The sequence below is a fragment of the Lutra lutra genome, chromosome 3, assembly GCF_902655055.1.
Source record: "Lutra lutra chromosome 3, mLutLut1.2, whole genome shotgun sequence".
Classification (NCBI taxonomy): domain Eukaryota; kingdom Metazoa; phylum Chordata; class Mammalia; order Carnivora; family Mustelidae; genus Lutra; species Lutra lutra.
Window position 1 is genome coordinate 12,538,263 of NC_062280.1, and position 25,411 is coordinate 12,563,673.

The following is a 25,411-nucleotide window of genomic DNA, read 5'->3' on the forward strand; positions in this document are numbered from 1 at the left end:
ATGTCTTCTTTGCAGAAATGTCTGTTCATGTCCTCTGCCCATTTCTTGATTGGATTATTTGTTCTTTGGGTGTTGAGTTTGCTAAGTTCTTTATAGATTTTGGACACTAGCCCTTTATCTGATATGTCATTTGCAAATATCTTCTCCCATTCTGTCAGTTGTCTTTTGGTTTTGTTCACTGTTTCCTTTGCTGTGCAAAAGCTTTTGATCTTGATAAAATCCCAAAAGTTCATTTTTGCCCTTGCTTCCCTTGCCTTTGGTGATGTTCCTAGGAAGATGTTGCTGCGGCTGAGGTCGAAGAGGTTGCTGCCTGTGTTCTCCTCAAGGATTTTGATGGATTCCTTTCTCACATTGAGGTCCTTCATCCATTTTGAGTCTATTTTCATGTGTGGTGTAAGGAAATGATCCAATTTCATTTTTCTGCATGTGGCTGTCCAATTTTCCCAACACCATTTATTGAAGAGGCTGTCTGTTTTCCATTGGACATTCTTTCCTGCTTTGTCGAAGATTAGTTGACCATAGAGTTGAGGGTCTATTTCTGGGCTCTCTATTCTGTTCCATTGATCTATGTGTCTGTTTTTGTGCCAGTACCATGCTGTCTTGATGATGACAGCTTTGTAATAGAGCTTGAAGTCCGGAATTGTGATGCCACCAACTTTGGCTTTCTTTTTCAATATTCCTTTGGCTATTCGAGGTCTTTTCTGGTTCCATATAAATTTTAGGATTATTTGTTCCATTTCTTTGAAAAAAATGGATGGTACTTTGATAGGAATTGCATTAAATGTGTAGATTGCTTTAGGTAGCATAGACATTTTCACAATATTTATTCTTCCAATCCAGGAGCATGGAACATTTTTCCATTTCTTTGTGTCTTCCTCAATTTCTTTCATGAGTACTTTATAGTTTTCTGAGTATAGATTCTTAGTCTCTTTGGTTAGGTTTATTCCTAGGTATCTTATAGTTTTGGGTGCAATTATAATTGGGATGGACTCCTTAATTTCTCTTTCTTCTGTCTTGTTGTTGGTGTAGAGAAATGCAACTGATTTCTGTGCATTGATTTTATATCCTGACACTTTACTGAATTCCTGTACAAGTTCTAGCAGTTTTGGAGTGGAGTCTTTTGGGTTTTCCACATAGAGTATCATATCATCTGCGAAGAGTGATAGTTTGACTTCTTCTTTGCCGATTTGGATGCCTTTAATTTCCTTTTGTTGTCTGATTGCTGAGGCTAGGACTTCTAGTACTATGTTGAATAGCAGTGGTGATAACGGACATCCCTGCCGTGTTCCTGACCTTAGCGGAAAAGCTTTCAGTTTTTCTCCATTGAGAATGATATTTGCGGTGGGTTTTTCATAGATGGCTTTGATAATATTGAGGTATGTGCCGTCTATCCCTACACTTTGAAGAGTTTTGATCAGGAAGGGATGCTGTACTTTGTCAAATTCTTTTTGAGCATCTATGGAGAGTATCATATGGTTCTTGTTCTTTTATTAATGTGTTGTATCACATTGATTGATTTGCGGATGTTGAACCAACCTTGCAGCCCTGGAATAAATCCCACTTGGTCGTGATGAATAATCCTTTTAATGTACTGTTGAATCCTATAGGCTAGTATTTTGGCGAGAATTTTTGCATCTGTGTTCATCAAGGATATTGGTCTCTAGTTCTCTTTTTTGTTGGGATCCTTGTCTGGTTTTGGGATCAAGGTGATGCTGGCCTCATAAAGTGAGTTTGGAAGTTTTCCTTCCATTTCTATTTTTTGGAACAGTTTCAGGAGAATAGGAATTAGTTCTTCTTTAAATGTTTGGTAGAATTCCCCCGGGAAGCCGTCTGGCCCTAGGCTTTTGTTTGTTTGGAGATTTTTGATGACTGTTTCAGTCTCCTTACTGGTTATGGGTCTGTTGAGGCTTTCTATTTCTTCCTGGTTCAGTTGTGGTAGTTTATATGTCTCTAGGAATGCATCCATTTCTTCCAGATTGTCCAATTTGTTGGCGTAGAGTTGCTCATACTATATTCTTATAATTGCCTGTATTTCTTTGGTGTTCGTTGTGATCTCTCCTCTTTCATTCATGATTTTATTTATTTGGGTCCTTTTTCTTTTCTTTTTGATAAGTCTGGCCAGGGGTTTATCAATCTTATTAATTCTTTCAAAGAACCAGCTCCTAGTTTCGTTGATTTGTTCTATTGTTTTTTTGGTTTCTATTTCATTGATTTCTGCTCTGATCTTTATGATTTCTCTTCTCCTGCTGGGTTTAGGGTTTCTTTCTTGTTCTTTCTCCAGCTCCTTTAGGTGTAGGGTTAGGTTGTGTACCTGAGACCTTTCTTGTTTCTTGAGAAAGGCTTGTACCGCTATATATTTTCCTCTCAGGACTGCCTTTGTTGTGTCCCACAGATTTTGAACTGTTGTGTTTTCATTATCATTTGTTTCCATGAATTTTTTCAATTCTTCTTTAATTTCCTGGTTGACCCATTCATTCTTTAGAAGGATGCTGTTTAGTCTCAATGTATTTGGGTTCTTTCCAAATTTCCTCTTGTGATTGAGTTCTAGCTTCAGAGCATTGTGGTCTGAAAATATGCAGGGAATGATTCCAATCTTTTGATACCGGTTGAGACCTGATTTAGGACCGAGAATGTGATCTATTCTGGATAATGTTCCATGTGCACTAGAGAAGAATGTGTATTCTGTTGTTTTGGGATGAAATGTTCTGAATATATCTGTGATGTCCATCTGGTCCAGTGTGTCATTTAAGGCCTTGATTTCCTTGTTGATCTTTTGCTTGGATGATCTGTCCATTTCAGTGAGGGGAGTGTTAAAGTCCCCTACTATTATTGTATTATTGTTGATGTGTTTCTTTGATTTTGTTATTAATTGGTTCATATAGTTGGCTACTCCCACGTTAGGGGCATAGATATTTAAAATTGTTAGATCTTCTTGTTGGACAGTTCCTTTGAGTATGATATAGTGTCCTTCCTCATCTCTTATTATAGTCTTTGTCTTAAAATCTAATTGATCTGATATAAGGATTGCCACTCCTGCTTTCTTCTGATGTCCATTAGCATGGTAAATTCTTTTCCACCCCCTCACTTTAAATCTGGAGGTGTCTTCGGGTTTCAGATGAGTTTCTTGTAGGCAACATATAGATGGGTTTTGTTTTTTTATCCATTCTGATACCCTGTGTCTTTTGATTGGGGCATTTAGCCCATTAACATTCCAGGTAAGTATTGAGAGATAGGAATTTAGTGCCATTGTATTGCCTGTAAGGTGACTGTTATTGTATATTGTCTCTGTTTCTTTCTGATCTACTACTTTTAGGGTCTCTCTTTGCTTAGAGGACCCCTTTCAATATTTCCTGTAGAGCTGGTTTGGTATTTGCAAATTCTTTCAGTTTTTGTTTGTCCTGGAAGCTTTTAATCTCTCCTTCTATTTTCAATGATAGCCTAGCTGGATATAGTATTCTTGGCTGCATGTTTTTCTCGTTTAGTACTCTGAATATATCATGCCAGCTCTTTCTGACCTGCCAGGTCTCTGTGGATAAATCTGCTGCCAATCTAATATTTTTACCATTGTATGTTACAGACTTCTTTTCCCGGGCTGCTTTCAGGATCTTTTCTTTGTCACTAAGACTTGTAAATTTTACTATTAGGTGACGGGGTGTGGACCTATTCTTATTGATTTTGAGGGGGGTTCTCTGAACCTCCTGGATTTTGATGCTTGTTCCCTTTGCCATATTGGGGAAATTCTCTCCAATAATTCTCTCCAATATACCTTCTGCTCCCCTCTCTGTTTCCTCTTCTTCTGGAATCCCAATTATTCTAATGTTGTTTCATCTTATGGTGTCACTTATCTCTCGAATTCTCCCCTCATGGTCCAGTGGCTGTTTGTCCCTCTTTTGCTCAGCTTCTTTTTTTTTTTTTTTTTTTTAAAGATTTTATTTATTTATTTGACAGAGAGAGATCACAAGTAGACGGAGAGGAAGGCAGAGAGAGAGAGAGAGAGGGAAGCAGGCTTCTTGCTGAGCAGAGAGCCCGATGCGGGACTCGATCCCAGGACCCTGAGGTCATGACCTGAGCCGAAGGCAGCGGCTTAACCCACTGAGCCACCCAGGCGCCCCTTGCTCAGCTTCTTTATTCTCTGTCATTTGGTCTTCTATATCGCTAATTCTTTCTTCTGCCTCATTTGTCCTAGCAGTCAGAGCCTCCATTTTTTATTGCACCTCATTAATAGCTTTTTTGATTTCAACTTGGTTAGATTTTAGTTATTTTATTTCTCCAGAAAGGGCTTTTATCTCTCCCGAGAGGGTTTCTCTAATATCTTCCATGCCTTTTTCGAGCCCGGCTAGAACCTTGAGAATCGTCATTCTGAACTCTAGATCTGACATATTACCAATGTCTGTATTGATTAGGTCCCTAGCTTTCAGTACTGCCTCTTGTTCTTTTTTTTGTGGTGAATTTTTCCGCCTTGTCATTTTGTCCAGATAAGAGTATATGAAGGAGCAAGTAAAATACTAGAAGGGTGGCAACAACCCCAGGAAAATATGCTTTAGCCAAATCAGAAGAGATCCCAAATCGTGAGGGGGGAGAAAGGGGATAAAAGAGGTTCAGAAAGAAAAAATAAAATAAAATAAAATAAAATATATAAAAAGGAAAAAAAAATATATATATTAGATAAACTAGTTAAAAAACGTTAAAAAAGAAAAGGGTAAAAGTTTAAAAAATTTAGCAGAAGAAGAGAGAAAAAAAATTGAAAAAGAAAAAAAAAATTAAATTAACTGCAAGGCTAAAGAATCATGGGGAGAAAGCCGTGAGTTCCGTGCTTTGTTTTCTCCTCCTCTGGAATTCCTTCGCTCTCCTTGGTATTGAAACTGCACTCCTTCGTAGGTGAACTTGGTCCTGGCTGGGTTTCTTGTTGATCTTCTGGGGGAGGGGCCTGTTGTAGTGATTCTCAAGTGTCTTTCCCAGGCAGAATTGCACTGCCCTTACCAGTGGCCGGTCTGAGTAATCCGCTCGGGTTTGCTTTCGGGAGCTTTTGTTCCCTGAGCGCTTTCCCTAGAGTCCAGAGGGCGGGAATGAAGATGGCGGCCTCCCGGTCTCCGGCCCAGAGGAGCTGAGAGCCCGGGGCCCCACTCCTCAGTGTGCCCTCAGAGAACAGCCCCCACTGACTCCCGTCACTCTGGCCTCCGGCCGTGCTCCGAGCTGACCGAGCCTGCGACCGGTTCAAGGCAACCCCGAGCTGAGAGTCACTCCTCGGCTCTGTCTCTGCAGCCGGCTTCCCCGTTCTAATACCTGCAAGCACTGTGACACTCAGACACCCCCGGTCCTTCTGCGACCCTGCGGGACCTGAGGCCACGCTGACCCCATGTGGGCTTCACCCCGGTTAAGCCTCTGGAGCGATGTCCCTCAGCGGAACAGACTTTTAAAAGTCCCGATTTTGTGCTCCGCTGCTCCGCTGCTTGCCGGGAGCAGGCCCCTCCCCCCGCGGTCTATCTTCCCGTCGCTTTGGATTCACTTCTCCGCCAGTCCTACCTTTCAGAAAGTGGTTGATTTTCTCTTTCTAGAGTTGCTGTTCTTCTTCTCTTTGATCTCCCGTTGGATTTGTAGGTGTTTGCAATCTTTAGATAAGCTATCTAGCTGATCTCCCGCTACCTGAAGTAGTCTCAGCTGCTACTTCTCCGCCATCTTGCCTCCTCCCCCTTGACGCATTTTTTGAAAGAGTTTGTGCAACTGGTATTTCTTTCTTATGTGTTTGAAAGAATTAACAAGAAAATAATGTGGACCTGAGTTTTTAATTATTAATTTGATTTCTTAAATAAATACGGGGCTTTTCAGATTTTCTCTTCCTTTTCAGTCAATTTAGAAAATATTTATTTTTCCAGAAAATCATCCATTTCTTGCAGTCATGTTTATTGGTATATAAAGTTAATATGCCCTTATTATTCTTATACCTGTCACATCTGTAGTGAGGTTCTTTCTCTCATCCCTGATAGTGGTAATTTGTATCTCCTTTTTTTTTTTTTTTAATTTATCAAGATAGCTGTAGTATTGTCAGTTTCTATTCTATTTCATCTTTCATTGGTGTCTGCTCTTTATTTTCTTCCACTTATTTTTTAAATTTGAGGTATAATTCACATAACAATTTGTCATAACATGAAGTGCATCTTTTTAAAGTGTACAGTGGATTTTAATATAGTCATAAAATTGTACAGTCCTCACCACTAATTCCAGAATATTTCCATCACTTCAGAAAGAAAGCCTATGTTCATTTGCAGTCACTTCCCATTCTCCTCTTCTCCATCCCTTGGCAGTCACTAATCTGTTCTCTGTCTCTGTGACTTTCCCTATTTTGGACATTCCGTATGAATGGAATCACACAATATGTGGCCTTTTGTGTATGGTTTCCTTCACTTAGCGTAACATTTTCAAGTTTTGTCCATTTTGTAGCATGTATTAGCACTTCATTCCTTTATATGACTGAATAATTTTCTCATTTGCCTGTACCATATTTTGCTTATCCATTCATTGGTTAATTAACATTTGTGCTATTTTACTTTTGGCTATTATGAGTATTGGTGCTGTGAACATTTGTGTACAAGCTTTTGTGTGGACATAGTTTTCAGTTTAAGCCTACAAGTAGAGCTGCTGAGTCGTAGAACTGTATGTTTAAATTTGGGAGGAACCACCAAATTGTTTTCCAAAGCTGTTGCATTGTTTTACATTTCCATCAGCAAAGTGTTAGGGTCCCAGTTTCTTTGCATCCTCACCAACACTTGTTACTATCTACCCTTTTGATTATAGCCATCTCGTTGGTATGAAGTGGTATTTCATTGTGGTTTTGATTTTGATTTCCCTGATGATTAAAGATAGTGAGAATACTTTCATGCTCAATATCTTCATATTGAGCATAATTTCGTGAGCATTTTATATCAGGAGCATTCTCTTTTGGTTATCTTTTTCTCTAGAGTTTGAACACTTTTTCCTATCACTTTATATTTTGAATAATATTGGATTGTGTCCTGGATTTATTGTGAGTGTATGCTGTAGAAAGTCTGAGTTCAGGTGTGTTCCTCCAAGTTTAGTGTTTTTTATTTATTAATTTGTTATTTATCTATTTAAAGATTTTTATTTTATTATTTTTTTTAATTTAGGATTTTATTTATTGATTTGACACAGAAAGTGAGAAAGAGAGCACACAAGCAGGGAGAGGAGCAGAGAAAAAGGGAGAAGCAGAATCCCTGCTGAGCAGGGATCCCTATGCAGAGTTTGATCCCAGTACCCTGAGATCATGACCTGAGCCACCCAGGCACCCCTGATGTTTTTATTTTAGTAGGCAGTTGCCTTGTCTGAACTCAAGCTTTTTATTTCCCTGTAAGGGGCAACATATGAAATCTCATTTTGGGTTTTTTATCCTTAGCTGGGCTGGTTGGAATCTTCCTCCCATATACGTGATCTATGGGTCAGCCAGAGATTGGGGGAGCGGTGGGGGAGTTTACACACAAAATTTGGGGTTCCCCTCTCTACTTCTCCTGTTATTTCCCCCATCAAACACACTTCTGCAGCTGTTTTTGTTTGTTTTAAGATTTTATTTATTTATTTGACAGAGATCACAAGTAGGCAGAGAGGCAGGCAGAGAGAGAGGAGGAAGCAGGCTCCCCACTGAGCAGAGAGCCCGATGCGGGACTCGATCCCAGGACCCTGGGATCGTGACCTGAGCCTAAGGCAGAGGGTTTAACCCACTGAGCCACCCAGGCGCCCCCTGCAGCTGTTTTAATTGTCCTTAATTCTTACCTTGAATCAACAAGAATATAGGTTTTTAACTTTTTAAAAATGTGGCATGGCTGAGGTTGTAAATTCATCTTTTTTAAAGTATTAACCCCCCTCTTTATTATCTACTTGCTTTTTGTTTACTCTTCAGTTACTTCAGATAATTTTTAAAAATATTTTATCCAGAATTTATCATCATTGTGTTTGATAGGGTTGATTCAAAAATAGCTATTTGTCCATTACCAGAAACAAAACCTCTCTCCTGTTTATTTTTGTTAATTTGTTTCAAGTGGCAGAGAGATTTCCTCCCAATGGCTATTCTACTAATAGTTGCCTTTAAATTTTTAACAAATATTTGTCAATATTTATTATTATCATTATCAATAATTTTTAAATATCTGTGATATGTTTGGCATTCACGGCAAAATCTTTAACATTCAGGAATATTAACCCTCATTCTTTGAATTCAAGGTCAGTTTATATAATTATTTCTGTGGGTTTCTCTATCTACCCCTACCCCCCCTTTTAGTTTAGAGTAGATTTACCTCCTTTAGGAATATGGCTTTAGTTTCCATGGATGCCTTTTGGAAACAGCAAACTTTAATTCACATGTAACTTTACATACAATTATACTTGTTTGAAACTGGAGAAAGAGTTTTGGGTATTCCACAGAACTAATTGTAAGAAAGTTCTAAGTATTATATATGGGTATTTGTAAGTATGTTTGAAGTTTATTCATTTCATTAGTACTATTATCCTAATAGGCCAACCAGTGATTAGCCCCCTTTTGAGGCCACTGGGGTTATGGGGGTAAGAAGCATTCCTGTTTTATTTCAGGTCCCATGCTATCAGAAACTATCTCTTTCCTACCTATAATTGTCTTAATTGAATATGAAAAGATACCAGAGTGGGTTTGTAGTTGGATCTTAAATAAATGGAATATAAAAAGAACTATCTGTGTAGTTTTCTAAATAATTTTTACAAAATATAAAATTCCTCATTCATTTTCACTTGCCCTTAGAGTTCCATTAACTTCAAATGATGATGATGATGATGATGATGATAAAGAGAAAATGCAACATGATGACAGTATTCTAGCAAAGATACCACCTGATGTTCCCTCTTTGGTATCAACAAGACAACCTTTATCAAGTCAGTATAATTTCAAATTGTTATTTCTTAAAATAATCATGATATGTGTGGTTTAGATGATTCAGGTGTACTTTTTCTATTGTTGATATGCTTCCCAAGGGTGAAATTTTTAAAATTAATTTTGAATATCAGTATTAAAAAGTCACATTCATCAGACTTCTTCTTGAGGCCCATGGTGTATAAACACTTAATAAGTTAGATCTCTTCTGTTATAGATCTACTAAATTCCACTATTTAAAACTGCTGGTAAAAAATATAATTTTTAAGTAAACCTGCTGACAAATGTCTGATCCACAGTGGTCTATGCTGTTATTTTGCGAGCAATATTTAGAAAGGAATCAGCCTGAAGAGCTTTTCTTGGTATCTTATTAGCTTACAAATTGGAAGATACCATATATTTATTTAGTTTCATCCTTTTTCCTTTTCATAAACAACAAAACTAGGGGCCTAAATGGATTTTGTGACTTTTTCAAGACCAGAGCCAAAGCAAAAACTTGAGCCTGCATAATGGTTGAGCCAGAGAAAATGATGACACTTATGTTTTATTTACATGGTTATTTCTAAGATAATAATCCTTCAGGGGAGTCTGGCTGGTGTGTTTATCATAGATTTGCAAATTGGATTATGGAACTGTAAGTATATTTCATTTAGAGCTTAGAATTGTTTTTCCTTTATAAAAATGTATGTGTGTATATATAATTTATATAAACTTCTGATAGTTTACTATCAAAGCCTTTCACTAGTAATCCTTATCAGAGTCATCAGTATTATTTGGGTTCATTTGCTGGCCTCCTCCCACTTTAGAAATACATATTAATGGCTCTACTGTCAGCTATACTTGCTGTTGGGACCAAAACAGTAAATTCTCAGTATGTATTTTCCACAGATACAAATGTAAAATGTGACTTATGAATATTCTGATCATTCTACCTTATTTTTATCAGTGTAGATTCTGAGTATCTGAACAGAGTACACATTGTCAGAATCCTTTCTGTGAAACAGCTTGCTTATTTTAATCTTACTTGTTTAAAATAAAAAATTCCTTGTCATTGCTTATTTCTGAATTTTCTTCCCCTTTATTTTATAGAAAGTCATTTCCACTCAGACCAAAATTCCATGAGTTCTCCAATGAGTGAGATGAAAAATGCCCAGTCAGTCAGTCACAGAGAGGAGGAGCTATCTCTCAGTAATGTGACGGAAAGGAAAAAACGTCTGTCATCTCAGGAATCAACTAATCCTTCTGTCGACAGTTCTCATAGGACAGACTTAGGTCAACAACACATTTCAAGTCCAGAATTAAATTGGAATAATGAAATAAATGATCATACCAATGCAAAGAATATTAAAATGCAAGGAAATGTGCAGTGCCTTCCTGACTCCTCTGAGTCTACAAGTGAACCTACTGCAGAGGACAGGCCTCCATTTCAGGGCAGTGATGACTTTCCGTTGCAGAAAACTGTGTATGATGCTGACATGGATTTAACTGCTAGTGAAGGAAGCAAAATTATTACAGTTTCAACAGGGACTAGAAATAAAAGCAATAAAAAATCAAATGAATGTGGAATCAAAACGTTCAGAAAAGTGAAAGATTCAAGCTCTGACAAAAAGAGAGAAAGATCAAAGAGACAATTTAAAAATAGTTCAGGTATCAATATTGAGGAAAAGGTTGAAAATGGACCAGAAAAAAGATCAGTTGTCTTGAATGGCGCAGGGGAGTCAGAAGATCCAAATTTTATTTTCGATACTGAGCAGCTGACTCATTTGAACATACTGAAGCAAGTAACCCTTCATAATGGCTTTGATCAAGACGACAGAAAAAGCATACAGTGTAATAAAAGAAAGAAAAGGATACATGTAACAAATGAGCAAGAGGAAGCATATTCTTTCTCCCAAAGTTCAGATAAATTCCTGCAGGAGAATAAATTTGATGAGGGTCAGAGTTCTTTACCTTATCGTAAAAGTAAAGCTTCTAGACAGACATTTGTGATTCCTAAATTAGAAAAAGTTAACTTATTCTCAAACCCAAAGAATAAAGAAACCACTTCTGAGAACCTAGAAGTCACAAGTGAATTTCAAACAGCTGATCTTTCCACCAGAGATAATGAAAGTTTATGTGATTATGAGGCCCAGAATATGTCGGATTTGAAAAAGCACGTCACTGACATGCAGCCTGCCCAGCAAAATGAATCAAAAATAAATGAGAAGCTTAGACAGAAAGTAAATCGGAAGACAGAAGTAATTTCTGAAACAAGCAAAGTATATGGGGATATTGCTAAAGATGTGCATGGCCCAGGAAAATGTGACTTTTCCTTCCAAACCCAGGAGGATAAAGAAACCATCTCTGGAAACCTTAAAGTGTCAGATGAGTTTCAAAAACCTGCTCTTTCCAGCATTGATAATGGAAACCTGTGTGATTGTGAGATCCAAAATGTGTTGGATTTGCAAAAGCAGATCACTGATGTGTACCCTATTCAGCAAAATGAATCAAAAGTTCATAAGAATCTTAGGCAGAAAGTAAATCGGAAGACCGAAATAATTTCTGAAGTGAATCATTTAGATAATGACAAGAATATGTATTTCCCAGAAAAGGGTAGTTCTTTCTTCCTAGCCCAGAAGGATAAAGAAATGATCCCTGAAAATATAAAAGGCCCAGGTGAATTCCAAACACTTGCCCTTTCTACCAAAGATAGTGGAAGCCTATATGATTATGAGACTCAGAAGGTTCTGGGCGTAGAAAAGCATATCCAAAATATGCAACCTGCTTGTCAAAATGAATCAAAAATAGATAAGCTTAGGCAAAAGGTGTGTCGGAAGACAGAGATCATTTCTAAAATCAACCAAGTATATGAAAATGATGACAAAAGCATACAAGACCCAGAAAAAGATAACTTACTTTCTCTAACCCAAAAGGAAAAAGAAATCATCCCTGAAAACCTAGAAGACTCAAGTGAGTTTCAGATAGCTGATGCTTCTATCAGAGGTGTTAGGAACTTATGTCATGATGAGATTCAAAACATTTTAGGAGTGAAAAAACATGTAACTGATATGCCACCTACAGAGCAAAATAAATCAAAAATTAATAAGAGGCCCAGGCAGAAGGTAAGTCGGAAGACAGAAATAATTGTGGAAATGAACCAAGTAAATGAGTTTAAAAAAAAAGGTGTATATGACCCAGAAGAAGGTAACTTCTTTTCCCTAACCCAAACAGGTAAAGAAACCATTTCTGAAAACTTAGAAGTCACAAGTGAATTACAAACAGCTTATCTTTCCACCCACAATAATGGAAAGTTATACGATTATGAGACACAGAATGTGTTGGCTTTGAAAAAGTCCGTGACTGAGACACAACCTGCTCAGCAAAATGAATCAAAAATAAATAAGAAACTTAAGCAGAAAATAAATCGGAAGACAGAAATAATTTCTGAAAAGTACCACATACGTGGGGGTAATGATAAAGACGTGCGCGATCAAGAAAGCTATACAAAAGATCTTGCTTTGCAAGTAAATGTATCTAAACAAAGACTTGAATGTCAAGGTGTCATCAGTGGATACTCTATGGAAATTGATAGTACCGAAAAGGAAAATTGTGATCAAATTTCAAATCCTTACAAACTAGTTAAAAAGCATGGGAAAGAATCATCAGGCAAGGCAAAGATTTTCGCAAAAGGTGAAAACAAATCTATTTCGCAGTCACGAGATTCTTTATACACGTCTGTGTTCCTAGAATCAGGTTTAAAATATGTTACTAATGAAGCAGATTCTGATCCTGGGCGGCACATGGTCCTGCAGGAGAATCAGAAAGAAAGCTCTACAACTCTGAATGAAAAAAGAGATACCCCTTTTGTGGAAGTGGTAAAAGAAGGAGAGTGCCAGAGCAGAAAAGTAAGCAAAACAGCATGTAAATCGAAGAAAAGGAAGACCATCTATCCTTCTTCGGATAGCCATAAGGTAATGCAGGTGATATCTGACACTGACCAAGAAATATCAGTTCAATCTGGACAAGCTGTGGAGGAAAAAAATTCAGAAAATGAGAGACTTGTCAAAATGAAGCCAGACTTTTACAAAGACGCATTTAAATCTTTATCTCAGGTATATTCACCTAACATACAAGAATCATCCTTTAAGAGTATGCATGAGGATTCAGTACCTCTGAGTATTTCTCCTAGTAAAAATCTGATGATAAAAGAAAATTTTGCCCTGGAGAGCTCACCGAGCTTTCAAGTAAGTGCTGATGAATATGAGAAGATGAAAGGGATGAAATTCAACCAGAGAACACAAAAATCAGAAATAGGTAGGTCATTAGCTGAAGTGACCAAGTTTTGAAAGTGCTGTCCTTTTTCACTTAACCAGTTAAGTATTTTCTGTTGTAATTGATATTTTTGTGGAGCTAAAAACAGTCATTTAACTGTGTAGCCTGAACTGTAGAAACAATATAAAGCAATTTAAAGAAAGTTTAATATTTTTGGAAGATAACAGAGTAGTGTCTTGGATATTTATAACCTAAAAAACAGATTTGGCCTTTACCACAAAGTTGTCTGATTTGGTGTTTTAGAGGATTAAAAAATAAGTAATACCAAATCCTTTCCTCAGAATACATGTACCTAAAAATTACAAGAAATACAGTGATGTATGTAAAATGTAAAAGCACATGTGTGCTAACAGATTATGTGGAGTGATTTGGACAAGAGGAACCTGCAAAGACATCATGAAATGGGTGGCATTTTAGGCTGTAAAGGATAGGTAGGATTTTTTATATATTTTTTTAAAGATTTTATGTATTTATTTGACACAGAGAGAGAGAGGGAACACAAGCAGAGGGAATGGGAGAGGGAGAAGCAGGCTTCCTGCCGAGTGGGGAGCCTGATGCGGGGCTCGATCCCAAGACCCTGGGATCATGACCTGAGCTGAAGGCAGACGCTGAACGACTGAGCCACCCAGGCACCCCTATCTTTAATGTTTACTTTATGTTTTCCCCCAGCTATTTAAAAGAATACTCATTGCAGAAAATTGAAAGTAGAAAATCAAAAAATAGGAGGAAAAACAGTCACCCAGAAGAACTGCAGTCAGCATTCTGGCATGTGCATACAGAGTTGACTCTATGGAATTTAAAAGTCTATACCTGAAGTCATGCTATATATAACATTAGTTATCCCATTTTTCCCCCTTAAACATTGGATCCTAAGGATGGTCCTTCATTATTAGAAATTTTGTGACATTGGACATTCCCATATCAATCAAAGTTTTCTACTGGGAGACTAACAATTGAATATATATGTATATAGAATACTAGAAATTTTTTCCCATTTTATTGAGAAATAATTGACATCACTGTATAACTCTAAGGCACACAGCATGATGGTTGGCTTTACGTGTTCTGTGAAATGGTTACCACGGTAGGTTCGGCTCCCATCCATCATGTCAAATGGATACAGTAAACAGAAAGAAAGAAGAAAAAAGAAAAGTTTTCTCTCTGTGATTAGAACTCTTAGGGTTTACTCTCTTAACTTTCTTTTGTTTCTTTTTGGAGAGGGTGGATGGGATTGAGAAGCAGAGGGAGAGGGAATCTTAAGCAGGCTCCATGCCCAGTGCAGAGCCCAGTGCAGGGCCTGATTTCACAATCCTGAGATCACGACCTGAGCCAAAATCAAGAGTTGGATGCCCAACCAACTGAGCCACCCAGGCGCCCCCTCTCCCCTCTTACATACCGCACAGCAGTGTTGGCTATAGTCATCAGGCTGTACATTGTATCCTTAGTACTTATTTATCTTATAACTGGAAGTTACACCTCTTGACTACCTTCCTCTCTTTCCCCCTCTGTCCACCCTCCACCACCTCTGGTAACCACAAGTCTGATCTCTTGCTGGGTTTGGGTTTTTGGTTTTTTGCTTTATTATTATTATTTTTTTAATTCCTGTTGTGAGATCCTACTCTATTTGTTTTTCTGTGTGTGACTTATTTCACTTAGCATAATTCCTTCAAGGTCCATATATGTTATCTCAGATGGTAGGATTTCCTCATTTTTTTATAGCTGAATAATATGCAAATAATATTAACATACATGCACACACCCCCCACAACTTTATCCATTCATCCATCAACGGACACTTTGGTTGTTTCTATGTCTTGGCTGTTATCCATAATGCTGCTATGAACATGAGGGTACAGATATCTTTTCAAGTTGGAGAACACTAGGATTTTGATGAGTAAGGCTATTCCAAGTAAAACGAATACAAAAACAAAAAAAAGTACAAAAATCTAGATTGACAGTCCATGATAGAAGACTGGTGAGCCGTCTTGCATCTCTGTGTTCTTCATGGTACTTTTCACGGAGTAAGCAAGTGATACAAATGTTGAATGAATGTATGGTAATTTGTATGATTCTGTGAGTAGAGTTGACCTGTGGAGAATTTTTAGCAGCCTATATGTGATTTCAGAATAAAAATGTTATGGTCTACTTTGGTAGTTTGTTTCAAATTTTAAGTCTATTTTCCCTTCATTGCTGGGGAAAAAACTGACTCACAAATAATTTCAGTGCTATCATTGTAATATTTAAAATTATAACTTGATTATTGCTAAGTTTAAAAAGTTGTCGCCAGTAATTTGCAAACCACTAAATATCCCATATCTATTTCCATATGAGGATGTCCCTTTTCTTATATATAAATATTTGTGAAAATTATTCTTTGCAGGTATTAGAACACTACAGGACTTGACAAATACCAGTTTTCTTTCAAATAACACTGCTAAAGCTGAAAATAAGTCAGAAAACCCATCCTTAGAATTACCAAGCCGAAAAAGAAGGTGTACTCCTCTCGATTTAAAGGAGCCAAATCTCAAAAGGTAAGTATTTCAGTGATATTCAATCCATCTCAGTGTGATATTATAAACTACATGCTTTAAAAGAAATTCCTGTCTGAATTAGTATTTGAACACTTTTAAATATCAATATATTTTTGATGTAATAATCACAGTATGATATGGGTAAGAGTCGAAGAAATGTCTTCTTTTATTCTTTGAACAGACTTTGTAAAAAAAAAAAACCAAAAAAACCTGTTGCTTATGATTTGCAAATCACTATTTCCATGTCTGTTATTTTCATTTGTGTTCTACCTTATTCCCTAGAGGAATTCCAAGTGGCTTATTTATTCTTTAGCCTTACAGAGTAATAGTCTTTTTCTTTCATTTTTTAAAATTTAAAACATAGGGCATATGGGTGGCTGTGTCAGTTAAGCATCCAACTCTTGATTTTGGCTCAGGTCATGATCTCAGGGTCGTGAGATCAAGCTCTGAGTTGGGTTCCGTGCTCAGCAGGGACTCTGCTTGAGATTCTCTCTCTCCCTCTCTGCCCTACCCACCCTCATTTGTGCACATGTTGTCTCTCTCTCGCTCTCGCTCTCTCGCTCTGTCTCTAAAATAAATAGGGGCACGTGGGTGGCTCAGTTGGTTAAGCATCTACCTTCAGCTCAGGTCGTGATCCCAGGTCCTGGGATCCCTGCTTAGTGTGGAGCTTGCTTCTCCCTATGCCTACCCTGCTCTCTCCATCTCTATGTCAAATAAATAAATAAATAAATAAATCTTTTTAAAAATATATAAAACATACCCCAACAAAGGGAAGCTAGTACTCCCTGTACTTATCCACCATTCTTCAGCTTTAATTGTTATCAGTATTTTGCCTTATTTATTTCATCTATCCTTTTTTGTTGTAGTAGTTTTAAAGCAAATTCCTAATACTAGGTCATTTAATCCCAAAAACACTTCTGTATATATCTCTTTTTAAAAAGGAACTTTTAACAAGCTAGATAATAATGATCACGGCAATTATCTATAGGAATTAGCAGCAATTTCTTACTGTCATCTAACAGCCAATCCCTATTCAAATTCCCTTAATTATCTCAACAAATGTCCAAACGCCTTTTACATGTGTTTTGTGGAAAATCTCACTTTTTTAAAAGGATAAATAAAGTAGCCTATTTTGCAGAACCCAATCACATTTGGGATCATATTTTCAAAAAGACAGAGAAAACTATCCTTAAATTTTCTCATCCTTTGCAATGTTTCTGTATTTTCTTCTTTTATAAAATGAAAGGCATCGATGGTTCTCACAGGTATTTTGAAACAATAACAGGTGTGGAACAAAAGCTTTCGTTCACTGCTGGTGGGAAAGGCAAAGGGTACAGCTGTTTTGCAAGACAGCTTGGTGGTTTCTTAGAAAACTTAATGTACACTCTTTCTGTATGATCCTGCAATCACATTCCTTGGTATTTACCCAAAGGGGTTGAAAACTTATGTCCACACAAAAATCTGCACATGGATATTTATGGCAGCTTTGTTCACATTGCCAAAACTAGGAAGCAACCAAGATGTCCTTCAGTAGGTAAATGGAGGAATAAGCTGTTAGAGGAATATCTAGACAGTGGAATATTACCCAGTGCTAAAAAGAAATGAGGTATCAAGCCATAAAAAGACAAGGAAGAGCCATAAATGCATTTTACTAAGTGAAAGAAGTCAATCTGAGAAGGCTACTTACTGTATAATTCCCACTATATGACATTCTTGAAGATGCAAAGCTATGAAGGCAGTAAAAAAAAAAGATCAGTGGTTGTCGGGGGCGGAGGGCGGGGAGACAGATGAATAGGTGGAGCACAGAGGATTTTTAGGGCACTGAAAATACTCTGTATGATACTCTAATGATAGATATCATTATATGTTTGTCCAAACCCTTAAAATGTATAACACCAAAAGGGAACCCTAAGATAGACTGTAGGTTTCAACTAACATTATGATATGTTAGTGCAGATTCATCATTGATAAGGTATATACAATGTTTATGAGTAATGTTAACAGTGGGGACAGCTATGCATAGGTAAGGGCAGAGGGCATATGGGAAATCTCTACCTTCCTCTCAATATTATTATAAACCTGAAACTGCTCTAAAAAAATAAAGTCTTTAAAAAAAAAAAAACCCAATAACCAATACATTGTAACAATACAAGGGAGGGTAAAAGAAAAAAAGAATCAAGCAGTTTTTAAAAAAAAAAACAATTTAGTCAAGCTATAATTTCACATACCATACATCTCATCATTTAAAGTATACAATTCAGTGTTTTTTTAGTATATTCACAGATATGCATATCATCATCACAGTCAATTTTAGAACATTTCTTTACCCCCAGCCCTAGGCAACCGTTCACCTAATTCGTATCTCAATAGGCTTCCCTCTTCTGGATTTTTCATATGAATGGAAACGTGTAATATGTGGTCTTTGTGACTCTCTTCTTGCGCTTAGCATGTTTCTGGGTTTTTCCCTTGTCATACTATGTCATAGTATTTGTCAGTATTTCATTTTTTTTAGGACCAAATAATACTCTGTCATATAGATAATACCACATTTTGTTTATCCACTTGTTGACAGACATTTGGTTGTTTCCATCTTTTGGTTATTATGAATAATGCTGCTATAAATATCATTTGAAAGTCTTGAAATATGTGTCTCCATATGTTTTCTTTCTCTTGGATATATGCCTACTTGTGGAATTCCTGAGTCATGTAGTAACTCTGTTTAATCATTTGACTATTATATAGACTATTTTCCGAAGCTGCCGCACCATTTTATATCACCACCAATGATGTATGGGGGTTCTGATTTCTCCCGTTTCCTTGCCAACGCACTTTTGTCATTTGGCTTTTTGATAATTCTAACCATAGTAGTGGGCGTAAAGTAGTATCGTATTAAGGTTTTGATTTATATATGTGTTTCTCTGTTGACTGATGATACTGAATGTGTTTTCATGTCCCTTTTGGCCACTTCTTTATCTTCATCAAAGAAAAGTGTATTCAGGGTCAGCTGGGTGGCTCAGTCAGTTAGGTGTCCCATTCTTTTTTTTCTCTAGAGCTGTAGCATGGACCACATGGATTAGCTGTTTATATTATTAAACTTAATAATTAACATGAGTTCTCAAATATCTACACTGAACACAAATAAACTAGAGGGTGAAATTATTCACATTACAGAAAATTATTGGGTTATGTAAAAGGGCCACAGTACCTCAATATCATTTTTGGCAGAGGGAAAAATTAAACACGCAATTATTCCAAGCACTGTGGATTGAGTATCAAGCACAATTTAAGATGAAGCACATCCGAAGTTGTAATCATAGAAAAGTTGTTTCCTTGCTCTTTTTTCCTCCACTTGTTTTTTTTAATTTGGGTTTTTTTTAATTTTAAATTTAATAAACATATAGTATATTATTAATTTCAGAGGTAGAGTTTGGTGATTCATCAGTCTTATATACCCAGTGCTCATTACATCACTTGTGCTCCTCAATGTCTCTCACCCAGTTACACCATCCCCCCCACCCCTCTCCCCTCCAGCAACCCTCAGTTTGTTTCCTGTGATTAAAGGTCTCTTATGGTTTGTCTCCCTCTCTGATTTCATCTTGTTTTATTTTTCCCTCCCTTCCCCTATGATCCTCTGTTTTGTTTCTTAAATTCCACAAATGAGTGAGATCATATAATAATTCTCTTAATCTCAACTCAGGTCATGATCTCAGGGTTGTGAGTTCAAGTTCTACATTGGGCTTCATGCTGGCAAGCAGCCTACTTTAAAAAAATTTTAAAAGAAAAAAAAATCTATTCAGATCTTTTCCCCTTTTTTCAATTGAGTTGTCTTTTTTTTAGTTGCAAATTAAACTTTCTTATTTTAAACTAATTTTAGACTTACCAAAGAGTTATAAAAATAGTACAATGTTTCCTTCTCTTGCTTTCCCTAATTTTAACACCTTATCCACAGTACAATGATCAAAATTAGAAAATTAGCATTGGTACATTACTATCAACTAAACCCTCCTGGATGTCCATTAACATCCTTCGCTGTTTAGATAAAGTTTCTCCTTAGCCGCCTCCAGCCTATGACAGTTCCTCATTCCTTCCTTTCCTGTTATGACTTTCACACTTTTGAAGACTATTGGTCAGTTATTTTGTAGACTGTCCCTCAGTTTGGTTTGTCTGATGTTTTCTCATGATTATAATGCAGTTAAGCATTTTTGCAAGAATTCTGCAGAAATTGTATGTCCTTTTCATTGCATCAGTTAGGGGGTTTGTCCTGTCAGTATGTCTCAGTAATGTTAACTTTGATCGGTTGATTACAATAGTGTCTGCTGTGTTTTTTTTACTATAAATTTCTTTTTTTTTTAATTTTTTTATTATTTATCTGTCAGAAAGAGAGAGATCACAAGTAGGCAGAGAGGCAGGCAGAGAGAGAGGAAGCAGGCTCCCCACTGAGCAGAGAGCCCGATGTAGGGCTTGATCCCAGGACCCTGCGACCATGACCTGAGCCGAAGGCAGAGGCTTAACCCACTGAGCCACCCAGGTGCCTCTCACTATAAATTTCTTATCTCTCTGTTTCTGTGGGCCAGGAATCTGGACTAGAGCACTGAATTAGGTGCTCTACTTAGTGTCTTACAAAACTAATTATTGAAGATGTTGTCCGAGATGGCTCTCATATGGAGGCCTTACTGTGGGAGAATCTGCTCTCAGAGTCATGATGTATGATAATAGGTTTTATTTCTTTCTTTCTTTTTTTTTTTTAAGATTTTATTTATTTGACAGAGATCACAAGTAGGCAGAGAAGCAGGCAGAGAGAGAGGGAGGGAAGCAGGCTCCCTGCTGAGCAGAGGGCCCGATGTGGGGCTCCATCCCAGGACCCTGACCTGAGCCAAAGGCACAGGCCTTAACTCACTGAGCCACCCAGGTGCCCCAATAATAGGTTTTCTAATATTGAACCAAACTTGCATTCCTGGAATAAATCTTACTTGGTCATGGTATATGTTTTTCATAATGTACTGTTGGATTTGCTTTTGTAACTATGCTGTGAGTACTTGAGAAGAATATGTACCCTCTTTTATCAGAGTATAGAGTTGACATATATTCATAAGATTAACCCCCCTCCTTTAGATCTTGTATCTCCTTATTTTTTGCCCACTTCGTCTGTCTTGCACTGAGAGAATTGAATATCAGAATCTCTTACTATTGTTTCCTTTCTGTCTCCGTGCATCTCCTGTAGTTTTTGCTTCATAAAGGTAGTTGCTATGCTATTTGGTACATAAATATCTTAATTACTATGTACTCCTATGGTAATAGTAGTGATTACTATATATATTACCATATAATCATTGTAGATTAGGACTTTTACTATTTAAAATGGCCCCCTTTGTCATATTCAGTGCTTTGGGACTTAAAAGATAAAGACTTTAAAAAATACATTTGTATTGGGACGCCTGGGTGGCTCAGTTGGTTAAGCAGCTGCCTTCGGCTCAGGTCATGATCCCAGCGTCCTGGGATCGAGTCCCACATCGGGCTCCTTGCTTGGCAGGGAGCCTGCTTCTCCCTCTGCCTCTGCCTGCCACTCTGTCTGCCTGTGCTCACTCTCGCTTCTCTCTCTATGACAAATAAATAAAATAAAATCTAAAAAAAAAAAAAAAAAACATTTGTATTACCTTCTTGTTAACTTCTTCCACTCATATCCTCAATGCCTGAGGTGATCATTCTATAACACATCACAAGCAGCATCCTTCAGGATCTCCTCTCACTGGGGGCTTATCAGAAGCTGTGATGTATCTGCTGGATGCCATCCAAAAAAATTTAAAAAAAAAAAAGTAAAGGCAGCTGGGTTGTCATCCTTCTTGGTATTTATACTAATTTCATTGTGATATTTGCTTTTAAAAACTTTACCAACTAAACCATTTAGCAAGTAATCTATACACCCAATAGATCTAAACTAAAATAGAATACTATTTCATTACAGCATTTTGCTGTATTTAGAGTAGGTAGCTCTTCTAAAAGAATTAATTAAACCCTATCTAATTACTCAAGGCAGTGGTATCATTGGCTCTGGAGAGGAGTACAGAGGATGGAAAGAGACCTCACTCACTATTTACCATTTATACCTTTGTAATTGAGGACCATGTGTATGTGTGTCATCTAAAAAACAGGTATCATGTAGAGAATAAATACAGCTCCACTTCTTCCAAGATGATATATCCGATGCATGATCAAACTAAAAATAAAATGAAATTACTAGGTAAAATATTAAAAAACAAAAGCCAAACCAAAACTAAGCTAAAAGCTAAACCAAAAACTGCCTTGGACATATCTATTAGCTAGACAAGAAGAAAGCAAGCTCCCCTCAGAGAGCAGGAACCCAGAAAGGTAGGTAGACTCAGACTGGCTTTTGCCCAAACATATTTACCAAACTAGGTGAACCTAAGTGTTGGATTTACAGCGTTATGGGGGTGGGGACAGAAGGCATATCCTCGGGTTTAGCTAAAATGAAAAATCTAATAGTAGATCACCTTTAATAAAGTGGAGCTACTCTCTCAGTAGGAGAGCAAACGAAAAATAACCTTCCCACCGGCTTTTTTAAGCCCCAGGAAATAACTCTAGTACTGAGCTGAGGAGGAAAAAAATCTTCCGAGAATTCGTAACCAGAATCAAACTCTAGTGCATTGCAGCTGGAATTCACAATATCTGGAAGTCACAGAAAACCTCAAGCTGAGGATTTAGTATTAGTCCATGACTTGTAGTGCCCCCTGTCGTCCTTCAGTAGCAAATGCACATATTTTCCAGCGCCCTCCCTCATCTCAGTCCTCAACAAATTTTCCAAGGGAAATAAACAGTCAGCTCACCCTAAACACTACATACACAAGGGAACCAGCTACCAGCAGAAACAACTGAGAGCAGAATTCGATACAGAATGTGAAATAGGAATGTTTAATGTTTCAATGGAGGAGAGACTTGGAAGTGAATAAATATGTTGGAAAAAACACCTTTAATGTGAAGACAAGCAAGGAAAAGATGAACACAGCTCAGGATAGTGGTTACTTCTTGGGGGACGACAGGATGTGATTAGACAGGGACACACCGGAGGCTTCTGAGGTGTGGTAACATTTTCTTTCTTAACCTGGGTGGTATGTACGTCAACATTTATTTATTGTTTTAAGTTGTACATTTTCATATATTCTTCTATGTATGCTGAGATTCATAGTAAAAAGGAAATACATACAAACAGGTAATGTGTGAAATCTAAGTTGGTCAATTTTTCTTAAGCCTAATTTTATAATTCCTGCTATAGAATACTCCAGACGTATGATACAGGAGTTTTCTTCTCCATGCTTCATAGCAAAAGCATCAGCTTCGAATTGTTAATATTGTTCATCTTCTGTTTTTTTTTTTTTTTACTTTGCAGGAAGATGAGAAGATGAGGTGAACTTATGAATTCTGGGTTTTTTTTTGAATTCTGAAACCATACCAAGTCAAAACAGGGATGTAACAAGGATCCAAAAGATGAAATGCGTGATGAAGGATTCCCCCCTCTACCTTTCCATGAGTATTAATTTATCTATTCTTATGTTTACATATATGAGTGTCAAATAGCTGTTTTATAATATTAAACTTCTAAAATCGTTTTGGTCATCCTATGACTTACATTCCTGTTTTTGCAAACTTCTTCAACCTAACAGCCTTTAACTAAGCAAAAGCTGTTAACCTTTTAACCAAATAAAATGTGTTGTAAATATTTTTGCATTGGTTATCTTGTTGCATACCAAGCTATCTTGTTTTGTTTTATTTTTAAAACCATCCAATATATTTGATCACCTAGATTTTAAAAGTTGCCTTTTGCCTTGGCCAGTTTTCTGTCTCCCTTCATTCTTATACTCTCAGTTTTACCTGTTAGATGTCAGTTTCTGTATTTTTTCCATTCTGTGTAATCTGATGACTTGGCTGAGGGGATTAACATTTCAGGTTCTTTTAAATTTGGTTTTTATAACTATTTTAAAGAACCCTTACTATACTAGTAGTAGAAAGTAATAAATCCTTTGAATGTCTGAGATCAGTGAACATAGCTTATTGTATTCACGGGCAAGTCAAATTCTATTCTGCCTGGATGGAAAAGCTTGCTTAGGGAATAATTGACAATAAAAGGGCAGACTCAGTGTTTTTAACAAACACTTCAGATCATTCTGGGGCAGACTGTCCTAGGACCAAACTCTGAAGAACTGCTATAGGAATACAGAGTCCCACGGAATTTACTCATAACGATGCCGGTTGAATGGAGACCTTATTAAAGGAATAGTTTACACAATGATTAGGAGCTTGGCACCCTGACAGTCTTTGTTCTCTTTCCTATACACCTGTTACTTGGGGACTATGGACCTCCTAGAGTCAGTCTCCAGTATTATATTTTTGTCCCTCCTGCTTATTTCTATTCTTCCTCCTTTCTATGAGATTTTTCTTTTTTTTCCCCTTCCCATGTAAATTATTTTTCAGTTCATGTAGTCAAATTTATTAACCTTTTATTGCTGGTGGAATTTAGTAACAATAAAGAATTTTCCTCCTTCCAGGTTATAAAGACAGTTACCCATGGTTTCATTTTGTTTTACATTTGAATTTCTGATTCATGTGGGTTTTTTTCTACCGTATGAGATATGGATGCAATTTTGACCTTTTTCCAAATGACTCCCCCATTAATGAGAAGGTCCATGTTTTCTAGTACTGATTTGAAATGCCACCCTTTTTTATGTTGTATTTCCATGTGCACTTAAATTTATTTCTCAATTTTCTGTTGTATTCATCTGTGTATCTGTTTATGCCCCACTACCATATCCATTGACTTTAGGGGGAGTATCAAGGTTTCCCTCCCAGAGCTTTTACATATTTCTTAATAAATTTACACCTAAGTATTTTATTTTTTTCTTGGTAATATAAATGGGATCTTTCCTTTGATTCTCTCTTCTAATTATTTGCATATATATGTTCATTATTGATTTCTGTATGTTAAATACTGAACATTCATTGTAGTATTTTCCAGACATATGTCCTGAAAACTAAGTTAACTTTACCTCTTTTTTTTCCCCTTCCAAATCTTACGCATCTCATTGCTTTCTTTTGTCTAATTAATTGTACTGCCGCTTACTACCTTAAGTAAAATGTTAAATCGTAGTAAAAAGAATAGATATCCTTGTATTGTTCTGATTTTCATGGAAATGCCTCTGGTTTTACCCTAATAAGTAAGATGCTGAGTTTTGAGCTGGTTATGTGTAATTTATAATCACATTAAAGTATTGTCTATCAATTATTTTATTGAGTGCTTTTTAAAAAAATCATGAATGAGTGTTGAATTTTTGTCAAGTGACTTTTGGTACAGAGAGAGATTGTATGAGTCAGGGTCCAGCCGAGAGATAGAAACCACAATTATTTTATAAGTTGTTAGCCATATAGTACAGAACTAAACAAGAACTGAAAAGGCAGAAGGGACGCCTGGAATGTCATAGAGGAAGTAACTACAGGAGGTACCTCTGGGCCTGGGGGATCGAAAAGAAAAGGATGGAATTATTGAAACCTAAATGCTTGGAGGAAGAGTTCCAGGACTCTAGGGAAGGTATGCACGGGTTAGTGCTGTTTCCCTGACGGGTGGTGACAAGACTGGTCTGAGTGTGGAAACGCT

The 25,411-nt window shown here is 37.0% G+C and overlaps 1 protein-coding gene across 2 annotated transcripts in view; it reads left to right on the top strand.

Annotated features, from left to right (window-relative positions):
- Positions 1-25,042, top strand: part of SGO2 (shugoshin 2) — a 48,517-nt gene extending 23,475 nt beyond the window's left edge. For both annotated transcript variants that reach the window (XM_047720830.1, XM_047720831.1), the window contains exons 6-9: positions 8,780-8,910; positions 9,998-13,201; positions 15,600-15,750; positions 23,153-25,042. In XM_047720830.1, the coding sequence (XP_047576786.1) occupies positions 8,780-8,910; positions 9,998-13,201; positions 15,600-15,750; positions 23,153-23,168 (3,502 nt within the window). In that variant the 3' untranslated portion in view covers positions 23,169-25,042. The remainder of the gene's footprint in view (positions 1-8,779; positions 8,911-9,997; positions 13,202-15,599; positions 15,751-23,152) is intronic.
- Positions 25,043-25,411: the final 369 nt, after the last annotated feature.